The sequence below is a fragment of the Cynoglossus semilaevis genome, chromosome 13 (assembly GCF_000523025.1).
Source record: "Cynoglossus semilaevis isolate Cse_v1.0 chromosome 13, Cse_v1.0, whole genome shotgun sequence".
Lineage (NCBI taxonomy): Eukaryota > Metazoa > Chordata > Actinopteri > Pleuronectiformes > Cynoglossidae > Cynoglossus > Cynoglossus semilaevis.
In genome coordinates, this window is record NC_024319.1 from 3,100,019 (window position 1) to 3,110,088 (window position 10,070).

The 10,070-nt window shown below is 48.6% G+C and overlaps 3 protein-coding genes across 7 annotated transcripts in view; 2 read left to right on the plus strand and 1 right to left on the minus strand.

The window, feature by feature from the left end:
• gon4lb (gon-4 like b) overlaps nucleotides 1–5,829 on the plus strand; it is a 10,487-nt gene extending 4,658 nt beyond the window's left edge. For 2 of the 3 annotated variants that reach the window (XM_025061914.1, XM_025061916.1), the window contains exons 15-27: nucleotides 414–564; nucleotides 643–793; nucleotides 940–1,056; nucleotides 1,149–2,276; nucleotides 2,793–3,048; nucleotides 3,121–3,284; nucleotides 3,379–3,576; nucleotides 3,696–3,839; nucleotides 3,932–4,237; nucleotides 4,349–4,426; nucleotides 4,505–5,055; nucleotides 5,176–5,278; nucleotides 5,366–5,829. In XM_025061914.1, the coding sequence (XP_024917682.1) occupies nucleotides 414–564; nucleotides 643–793; nucleotides 940–1,056; nucleotides 1,149–2,276; nucleotides 2,793–3,048; nucleotides 3,121–3,284; nucleotides 3,379–3,576; nucleotides 3,696–3,839; nucleotides 3,932–4,237; nucleotides 4,349–4,426; nucleotides 4,505–5,055; nucleotides 5,176–5,278; nucleotides 5,366–5,458 (3,440 nt within the window). In that variant the 3' untranslated portion in view covers nucleotides 5,459–5,829. The remainder of the gene's footprint in view (nucleotides 1–413; nucleotides 565–642; nucleotides 794–939; nucleotides 1,057–1,148; nucleotides 2,277–2,792; nucleotides 3,049–3,120; nucleotides 3,285–3,378; nucleotides 3,577–3,695; nucleotides 3,840–3,931; nucleotides 4,238–4,348; nucleotides 4,427–4,504; nucleotides 5,056–5,175; nucleotides 5,279–5,365) is intronic. The other variant, XM_025061915.1, reaches the window with a different exon arrangement.
• Nucleotides 5,625–8,201, minus strand: LOC103388045 (transmembrane protein 79). 3 transcript variants are annotated; one of them, XM_017038164.2, is made up of 5 exons: nucleotides 7,962–8,201; nucleotides 6,769–7,162; nucleotides 6,493–6,687; nucleotides 6,166–6,394; nucleotides 5,625–6,042 (listed from the first exon to the last, which is right to left on the minus strand). In XM_017038164.2, the coding sequence occupies exons 2-5, from the start codon at nucleotides 7,154–7,156 to the stop codon at nucleotides 5,844–5,846; spliced, it is 1,011 nt and encodes a 336-aa protein (XP_016893653.1). In that variant the 5' UTR covers nucleotides 7,157–7,162; nucleotides 7,962–8,201; the 3' UTR covers nucleotides 5,625–5,843. The 3 variants fall into 3 exon arrangements, with proteins under 3 accessions (XP_016893653.1, XP_008321118.1, XP_024917685.1); XM_008322896.2 differs by having other exon boundaries at nucleotides 6,769–7,166; nucleotides 7,962–8,193; XM_025061917.1 differs by lacking the exon at nucleotides 7,962–8,201 and adding an exon at nucleotides 7,924–7,943 and having other exon boundaries at nucleotides 6,769–7,166.
• Nucleotides 8,202–9,123: 922 nt separating this feature from the next.
• Nucleotides 9,124–10,070, plus strand: part of arhgef2b (rho/rac guanine nucleotide exchange factor (GEF) 2b) — a 12,832-nt gene continuing 11,885 nt past the window's right edge. The window contains exon 1 of the mRNA XM_008322895.3: nucleotides 9,124–9,428. Within this exon, the coding sequence (XP_008321117.1) occupies nucleotides 9,387–9,428 (42 nt within the window). The 5' untranslated portion in view covers nucleotides 9,124–9,386. The remainder of the gene's footprint in view (nucleotides 9,429–10,070) is intronic.

Consider the following 10,070-nt stretch of genomic DNA (forward strand, 5'->3'; position numbering starts at 1 on the left):
GTCAGTGCCCTGTGCAACGAGGCCCACATCACTAAACAGTACCTGGTGAGTTTCTAATACCAAAACAGTTAGCAGTCAGAACGTTTTTATCCTACTCCAAAACTGTCTCAGCGAACATTTTCTCCTTCCTGCCTGTAGGAGGAGTTGCGTCAATTTGCGGTTCTTCGGGAGGAAATGTTTCGTCCCAGCAGTTTCAGAACGTGTAACCTCCAGGGGTCGATGTCGCTGCTGCAGTCGGTGGACCAGAGGTCAGAGCAGAAGGCGGGGCCTCCTGCAGCTCCTGCCCCCTTCAGACGCTGGCTCCCGTCCATGACAGCCACTTCCAAGAGTGAGGGAATGTGTCTGCAGACCGCTGTGCTCGGCTGAGCCTCTGGTTCTGGTTCTGGTTCTGACTAGTTCTGGTTTTCCCTTAGGTCTGGCCTTCCCTTTGCTTCCTGCTAACCTGGCCTGGATCTTTGCCACCAGCCCTGTCTTCCTCTACCCAGAACTGCTCCCTGTGTGCAGCCTGGACCCTGCCGTCCACAGTCAGCACCACAGGAGCATCTACACTGCAGGAGAGGACGGGTACGTGGACACTGAAGGACTTTCATCCAGTTTGCCATCAGCTACGTTCCTGTTTAATCCCAAGATGCATCTGTGCAGGCTGATCGTTCTGGGTCTGAAGCACTTTGAGAGGGCGGTGCAGCCAGATCAGCTGATCAGCTCCTACCTGCTGTGCAAGGACCGATGGAGCGTCAGGAAGCACGTCAGGGAGATGAGCAGCAGGAAGGCTCCGGCCAGCAGCGTTATCAAGGTGACGTCATCTCAGTGGTGGTGAGATAGCTGTCGATAGGACGGGAGCTGACAGGAAATGACCAACGGTGGATCTTTTATTGACAGTTAGACAGGTGGAGGGGTTAGACAGGTGACTTTAAACTTCGTCTTCTTGTTGTGTTCCAGATGTTTCTGTCAAACGGCGTCGTTCCACCATTGCCTTTGGCCTGTGACAGAATTGACAGTAGAGACCAGCGCGCCCCAGTGGACAGAAATGTGCCTAACATGCCCAACTGGCTGAAGGTTCTAATTTTTTTTTTATGTAGTGTTCTAAATCACCTGTCACACACCGGGTGTTCTGTGTGTGACATTGGTTCTGATCTTTTCTCCTGTAGAACAGTCAACCCATCATCCAGAAAACTCGACAGGGCTCCGCACCCTACCCTCCCTCCCTCCCTGCAGGCTGCAACCTCAGGCTCCACCCCTCTTACAAGACATGTCGCCAAACACGTCCCAAGCAGAAACGCCTGTTCACGCTCGCCCATAATGCAACTCTGCTGCCGCTAGCCAAAGCCCCAGCAGACGGGAAGGAGGACGTTCAGGTGGAGAGACAGGTTGACATGGACTCAGAAGGTCTTCTGGTGCCCCCTCCCTCCGTCTTTTGTCCCTCCCCCCTGGTTGATGACATCACTCAGACTTTTCCCAGACAACAGCAGCCCCACCTGTTGCTTCCCCTCCCTGAACTCACAGCTCCCCTCACGCCTTGCCCTGCCACCACCACAAATCCCGGCTACCTGCTTCTCCAGGTGGTGACCCCCCCCGCTATATCTACTGCCCAATCCCAGCATGCTTTGGGGCCAGACTTTTCCAGACCCATCCCTGACATACCCCCCTGCCCCAGGAGAAAGGAAAACAAACAGGACAATCGTCAGACTGTCGTCGGTGTGGCCACCTTACAGGGTGAGGAGGGAGGAGACAGCCCACAGGAAGGGGGCAGAAAGGAGGTGGAGGAAGGAGGGGTGGAGAGGGGAGAGGCAAAAGAGGATGTCAGGGGGGAAAGTAGGAAGAAAGAGGAAGGAGAGGGGGAGATAGGAGGGGAGAGAGGGGAAGAAGGAGAAGGTGAGGGAGGACAGACGGGGAATGAAAGAAGTGGAGTGGATATTGATGAGCAGGAGGATGGGGGAGAAAGTGAGAAGGAGGAGGAAGGAGGAGGATACAGAGAGAAAGAGGACGGAGAAGGAGAAAGAAGGGGGGACAGTGTGGGTGAGGGCGGAGAGGACGGGAGAGAAGAAAGTGGGGAAAACCAGGACAGAGGGGGGGATAAGAGGGAGGACGAAGAGGAGAAAGGAGAGAGGGGTGAGGAGGAAGAGGAGGGAGAGAAGGACAAGGAAGACGATCAGGGGGAGGAGGAGGAGGAAGAAGAGGAGGAGGAAGACTTTGACGACCTCACTCAAGATGAAGACGAGGAGGAAGTGATGTCATCAGCATCAGAGGAATCCATGCTGTCTGTTCCTGAGTTACAGGTAAATGTGCAGCAGGTTTGAGTGATGAAGAGGGGTGACGGTGAGGAGAGAGAGAGAGAGAGCGCTGGTTAAACAGAGAGGTCATGTAGGGAAGTGGTTCTCAATTCATTTCTGTCTGCCCCATGGGGGCAAAAACTTTCACGCTCGTCATTTCTGTCATGCCCCCTCTGTCTGCTCCTTGGGGGCAAAAACTTTCACGCCCTCCATCATCATTTCTGTCATGCCCCCTCTGTCTGCCCCTTGGGGGCAAAAACCTTCACGCCCTCAGACCCACACGAATTGAAATACTATTGAGAACCTGAAAACATGTTCAATTTAATCTGTACAAACCACTGTATGAGTTGCTGCCACCTAGTGACTGGAGGCTTGTTATCATTCAAGCGTTACAGCAGTGGTAACACTTAGGTCCAACGTGCCATATTCCCCTCACAATTTGAATGTAAATATATCAGAAAATACACCGATGGAATATGTGAAGGTGTCCACAGTAGTTATCGTTGACCTTTGTCCTTCCAGGAAACACTGAAGCAGCTGACCTGGCTGGCCTCCGAACGACGACTCGGTGCAGAAGGAGACTCCGAGGAGGAACATTCTCAAACCTCCCCTGGTTCTCAGGAAGAGGAAGACGAGGAGGAGGAAGAAGAGGGACCAAAGGGGGAGGGGCTAGTAGAGGGGAGGTCTGATAAGATGGGAGAAGAAGAGGAGATGCCTTCAGAAGAAGGGACGCCGAGAGGAGGGGGAGGAGGAGTGAGGTGTCCAGGCCGTGGTCGAGGTCAGGCGTCACCTGGTTTTGTTGTTGTGGTCGACTGTCTCCTGCTTCCTTCTAACCTCTGAGTCTCCGCAGGCCGTGGTCGAGGTCAGCCGGAGGTCAGCCTGCGGCGCAGCCGTCAGGAGCGTCGCAGCAAAGACACGGCCAAACTGCTGCTGCTGTTCGACGACAACATCCTAGACAATGACCCGCAACGAGAGAGCAAAGACGCAGCCTTCGCTCACAGTTACCTGAGTAGGGTGGGTTCATCAGGGCGAGGCAGACGGGCTGGGCGGGGCCCACTTCCTGTGACAGAGGGCAGCGTGTGACTGTGGTGATCCTGTGTCTGGACAGGTGCGTGAGGCGCTGCAGGAAACGCCGGAGCAGGTGGAGGAATTTGTGGCTCTCCTGAAGGAGTTTGAACATGTGGATGACGGAGAGGAGGTGGTGCTAATGTTCAGGAAGCTGCGCTGCATCCTGGGAGAGCGGACCGACCTTCTCCGTGACTTTGCAGCGTTCCTGCACCCCGAGCAGGCGCTGCAGTGTGGGCTGGTGAGTTGGAGCAACACCTGATGAACGTCAGGAGAAACTGATCTTCATGTTGTGTTGGGTTTTGGGGGCAGAGGGTGTAAAATGATCGATGATCAAGGAGCCTGTGTTTGTGTGTACAGTTGGAGGAGCAGCAGGCCTTCGAACGAAGTCGGCGTTTCTTGCGACAGTTGGAGATCAGCTTTGGAGATAATCCATCCCATTATCAAAAAATCATCAAAGCTCTTCAGACCAGTCCAGAGCTCAGTCCCAGCAGCATCCACGAGGTACGCACCGATCAATACCACCTGATCAGTGATCTGTCGCTGGTCAGTCGGTGAGGACTTTTTTCTGATTGGTTCTCTCACCCTGTCATCAGCTGAAGTCTCAGATGGCAACACTGCTTAAAGGCCACACCCATCTCCAGACAGAATTTGGGGTGTTTTTGGATGACCTCCGCCCACCCGCTGCTTGTCAGGAACAGTTTGAAGAAGCTCATTGGCCAGAGGAGGGAGGGGCTGGGTCGGATGTCGATGCCATCAGTCAGATTATTGGAGGTGGGTCTGGTGGAGGCTTCGAGGAGGTGACACTCCCAGACCTGGAAGACGAAGAGGAGGGCCCAAAAATCCAACCTGTGCCGAGTCGACGCCAGAGGCGGAAGATGGACGTGCGGAGGAGCAACAAGGTTTGTAATTGGTCAGGAGGAGAAATTAACTGAGCTATGATTGGTCAGAGAGCGTCTCACACATGTCGTGATTGGCCAGAAAGTTGTGTCAGTCTGTATGTTCTGTTGTAGCAGGACTGTGATTGGTTAGACTGCTCTGGTCTGGAGTCGAAGATTCGCAGACACAGGAGGAAAGGATGTTCTCACAAGGTCAGTCCTGACGGTTTCCTCTGAGGTTATTTGGCGTCAGGTCACATGGTCGACTCATCTGCGCTGTCTTTCCTCCAGACACCAGGGGGCATGTCTAAAGCCTCGCACATAAACTCCGCCCACAGAGAGCCAGGTGACAAGTATCAGGAGCACAAAGACACAGATGGCAGCAATGCACTCTGGGAGGCCTCAGAACGCATGCTTGAAGAAAAAGAGGAGGGACTGGATGATGAGGAAGAGGAGGAGGAAGAAGATGAGGAGGAGAGAAGGACAGCGCCTGCAGTGAAGAGGAGCAGGAGGGAGGAGGCACCGCAGCCCTGTGTCTCCCCCACGTCCTCACCCTCAGACCCCACACTCACCTATGTGAATCCAGCAGCTTCACCTGTAAACCCCGCCCCTTCTTCTGTCCATCATGTGTCCCCAACAAGTTGTGTCTCCCCACCAGTGAACTCCTCCTCATCTTCCATGAACCCCAGCCCATCCATTTCTCAGCCGATCTCAGTAGAGCCCACTCCTACCCCTGTTGACCCTGGCTCTGACAGCTCCTCCTCTGCTCCTCCTGACACCTCAGTCTGTGCAAAGAACATTTCACTAACGGCGAGTGGAGAGAAAGTGATACTGTGGACCAGGTGTGTGTGTGTGTTCAGAGTTGTGGACCAGGTGTGTGTGTGTGTGTGTCTCTATTTCAGTGCTGAACTGTAACTAGTTGCCCTCAGTGGGTGGAGCTTAACACTTTTTTTTTTCTCCAGAGAAGCTGACCGCGTTATCCTGACCACATGTCAGCAAGAAGGAGCCAATCAGAATACATTTCAGTCAGTCTCTAATCTGCTTGGCAACAAGACACCCAGTGAGGTGATTAACAGCTGAGGTTCCCTTTCTGATTGGTTGATTTTCATCCACAAGCGTGTTGAAACTGACTCCTCCTCCTTCTCTGTCCAGGTGTCTCAAAGGTTTCGCGATCTGATGCTTTTGTTCCGATCTTCGGCCCGACAGACCAGCTGTGAGGACGAGGCTCCGCCCACGGAGCCATGAAGCAGCCAAAGAGGAGGCAGAAGCCCGACGTGAACTAGTCGGGTCACAGATCAAAGTGTAAAAAGTTCTCTGTAAAAAGTGTAAATATAAAAACATTTTTATAAAATAAAAAGGTTGATATGAGTAAAACAAGAGTTTGGATCTAAATCAGAACAACTTGATTCAGTCCTGTTCACTTCATTTTTATTAAAAAACTTCATTTCACATTATCAAAGTATACATTTCTTTTTTAGACTTTTGTAAAAACTATAGTAAAACTAAATACTACACAAATATAGATTTGTGATGTTGCTCGGATGCTATAACATTTAGACGTTGCTTGAGAAACAGACATTTGAAAAAGTTCATCTTAAAGTGTGATCTAAAAAAAAGAATAGATTAATGATCATCCCCAGAACCTCTGTCTGCCTTGGGGCGGAGTCGACGTCTTTTCAGGCATCATTGGTTGGTTGAAGATCGAGCCTTCCACTGTGAAGATGAAGTAAATGTTTGCGACCATCATGGCGAGACTTGGCAGGAAGGAAAGTCCGAAACCAAACCCACGTATGCTGCTCCCAAAAGCAGCGGCCACCCAGTACACCAGCCTGGAGACACGAAACAAACACGCCTTTAATCCGCAGTTCAATCCAGTCAAACATTCTTTTACTCCCGTCTTGTACATCATACTGCAAAGACAAAACGCTCCTTCGATCTTCGGCGTTACTGACCTTCCCAGGGCGAAGACAATAGTCAGCAGGGGGATGAGCTTCAGCTGTTCCTGTCCCAGATACATCGACAGGACAACCAGGTGCAAGAAGTAGATCAGGAACAACGATGCAGAGTCGGAGACAAAACGACGATGGACTGTGACCTCGTGAAGCTCCGCCCCCTTTACATCATCAAGCAAAGGCTTCAATGAACCAGAGCGAAGACGGATGACGCCAAGGACCAGCCAACCTGACAGAGAGAGAGACAGAGAGGGACATGGGGGTGATGGTGATGACACTTGATGAGAGACAAGTGAAGAGAAGCATGAAACAAATCACGGTCCTCACCCAGGAGGATGGGTGTGGCAGCAAACACAGAGCAGCGCAGTGTGTAGACCAGTCTTAAGGGGGCGTCGTCTAGCACGGGGGCATCAAACGGCAGGAACACGAAACCACCCCACACCAGAAAGGGGAAGAAGAGTGCTGATGTCACCAAGGACACGCACACCTTCAGGACATCTCTGCCGGGACAGCACCGTCCACCTAGGACAGAAAGACAGACTTAATCTCCGCCCCCTGTTCTCACCTCCAACCTCAGCTGAGACGTCGCTAAACATTTGTTACATTTGGTCGAGGGCGTGTCCTCCATCCACTCATACTGTTGGCCATGTTGGTCCAGGAAGGGATTCTTCTCTGATTCCCCTTCCCAGAGTCCTTCACTCTGTTTGGTCGCTGCTGGATAAAACACTTGAGCTGCTTTTTCTGGAAGCTCGTTCTCTTCAGGTTCATCTGGGTGGGTCTTTAGCCCCGCCCATGACTGTCTGGCCCTCTCCACCATGAGATCACTCTCTGTCCAACTGTTTTCTGGTCCACTTTGTCCACTTCCTGTTTGTCCACTTGGCTGTCCATTACCTATCTGTCCTGATGGTCCTTCGGTCTCTTCACCTGTCTGTCCTCCTTCAGTCTGTCTATGTGCAGGCCACAAGAGGTTGCTGTCGTTTTCTGTCCTCATTGTATTCTTTCTGTCAAAATAAATTAAATTATCAACCAGTTTTTAAATGGATAAGAAAATACTTTGTCAGAGTTACACACAGTTAAATTTTAGAAATCATAATTAAGGTGAGAAATAAGGACAGGACAAAGTCAGGAGAGTGTGGGAAAAACTGGAAAAAAAGTATTATAAAGAATGTTGATGATATGATATTTGCTTGTTTTAAATTGAAAAAAAGGAAGTATTATTTTGTTAAGCTACAAAATAAATATTTTTTTATATTTGCTTGTTTTAAATTGAAAAAAAAGGAAGTATTATTTTTGTTAAGCTACAAAAATAAATATATTTTTTAAAACATATTTTAAATTAAGTTTTCAAAAACAAGTTACAAAATCAAATTTTTAACAAACTCTTTAATTTTATTCCGAAAACGATGAATACAGACCTTGTCTTTCATATTTGTTTCTCTGTATTGTCTGGTTTCTGTGATAGGTAAAGCTGATCACGTGACTTACACAGTCTACAGGTGCAGCGGTGACGTCATCGATTAAAATGGCTTCGAAATAAAAAAAATCGTATTTAACTGTTTGTATAATTTCAATACACTGGAGTAGGGGGGATATTATAACTCCATTGACGTCACAGAAATAGACTGGATATGGTACCTGTTGACAGAAGGACTATTCGCTCCATACTAACTGCTGCTAACACGCTAAAGTTAGCTAAAGTATTAAAAACAAGAGAGCACGTCAATAATAATAAAGAGGAAATAATAACCTAAAACTGACCAACGCTATGTGTATTTTCGTCTTGATCTTTCTCTTACCTCCTGATTTGTTCTCTCTTTCCACTTCTTCTGCGCTTTTGTTGTTGTTGTAAATCCTGTGAAACAACCCGGAAGTGTCGCGCAGGTGAGGTTTTGCGTAACAAGTGAATGGCAGGTGAACGATTTGTTAAAAGTTACAAGTTAGAATTTGCGGTACACTCAATTTTAATTTTTAGATTTTTTTTTTGTTAATTCTGATTTGGTCTACAGACGATTTAGCATTTTTAATCGGAAATTATTTGTATTTATTTTTTCTAAATTAAAATGTGTGATGACGTGATAAATCTTCACGAACGGTAGTACACAAAAAAACCAGCAGGTGGGAGTAGTTGTGTGAATGGTGGTGGGTTGTACAACTGTATGACGTATTTTCTTCCTGCGTGGTCAGTGTTGTGTTGGAACAGCTGGTTGTCATGGCAACAGTTGTACCAGTCAGTTCCTAACAGGCAGAAGTTGCTGAAAACACACTTTCTGCTGCAGCACCGGTGAAACTTAAATTTGTTTGTTTTTTTAAAAAGCATCCGTTTTTTCTTTAGTTTGATTAGTCTGGATCTGAAGACGATGAAGAAAAGAAGGAAGGAAGGAAGGAAGAAAGGAAGGAAGAAAGAAAGAAGGGAAGGAAGGAATTTCTTGATGAGCAGGATGGTAATAAAAGGGTAAAACACATCAGTGATGACGTGTGACATGATCTCTGTCAATGTAACAAACCAACAGCCCAAATAGCGTATTTGTGAATACAGCTCTGAGTGGAGTACTGAATGTGTATTAAATAAATACATTAAAAATAACTGAAAACTGACCAATCACTATATTTGTATTTTAATTAAACTCCGTCTGTTTTCAGAGTAATCCGTAATAATTGCAGTAACTGCCGAAATCCGATTACTGCCTCTCTGTTAGAAACTTTCAGCAGGTTTGCGTCAGATTTACACCCATAAACACCGGTTGTATGCGGGGCGGGCGGTGTCGAGGTATGAAACTCGATCCTCCTTGGTCTCACGTGAGTCACGTGTGCGGTCGCTACTCTCTTATTGGCTCAATAACGTCACGTGCTAGACTGACACGTTGTCATAGAGACTGACCCCGCCCCCATACCGCAGCCAGTGCCTTATGGTGTTTAAAGCAAACACTCCTTACCAGATGCCGGTGGGTGGGGCTTATTGGAAGCACTGTGAGGTCATTAGCGCAGCTCGGCAGCAGCGCGCTGACTTGTGATTGGTCAGAAGTACAGAGCGTGGCTGTCACTCACCTAAGGTCCGCCTCTACGCTTCTCAGACTGAAAAGTGGAGCGGAACCGAATTCGCGGTCCCGAACCTGAGTGTGGATTAATGTCTGACTAATTAAGTGGTCAATCAATGATTGAACATAGAAATCGATGAGCGACTGATCGAGTAAAACAAGAGTGTGTTCGTTTTCTGAAAGGGGATGTCCCGGAGACAGGACAGGATGAAGGAAACCAACCTGAAGGTAAGAAAGAAATTGAATAAAGAAAGAAACATGCTCCTGTCGTGTGTACGCGCATTTTACCAAACCGTACACGTGATCGAACACTGTTCGAACCCCGTCGGGGTAACGGGGCTGGAAACAGAGGTGCTTTGTTGGAACCAGAATCACTTTTTCGTTGCGGTCTTTGTCTGCGCGCTCACATCTGGAAAATCGTTTATTCCGTTAGTTCACAGACTGATCGATGCTCAGTAACCGGTCACTGGTCGATCAGTATTGATCGGTGTTAGATTTGTGTGTGTGGTGTTGGTGTCTGACGTTTGGAAGAAGTTTCAGCAGAACGGAAACGTTTTTTTTACTCCTGATTGACAACGTTGTAAAGTCTATCGTGTGTGTGTGTGTGGGGGGGGGGGGGGCTGTGTTCGTGCGTGTGTTTATTTTGTGAGTTTGCGTGAAGGTGTGTGTGTGTGTATGTATATCTGTCTGTGTCCGTTAGAAGCAGCGTGGCCGCTTTGTCCTGCAGGAGGAAGCAGAGGGGGAGGGGAGCGTCTGTGTGTGTGTGTGTGTGTGTGTGTTTGGTCATACAGGAAGTATATTGCGGTTGTCTGACCTCTGAGTACCGTAGGGTGTTTTTTTTTTTTTTTTTTTTTTTCTTTTGTGAAAAAT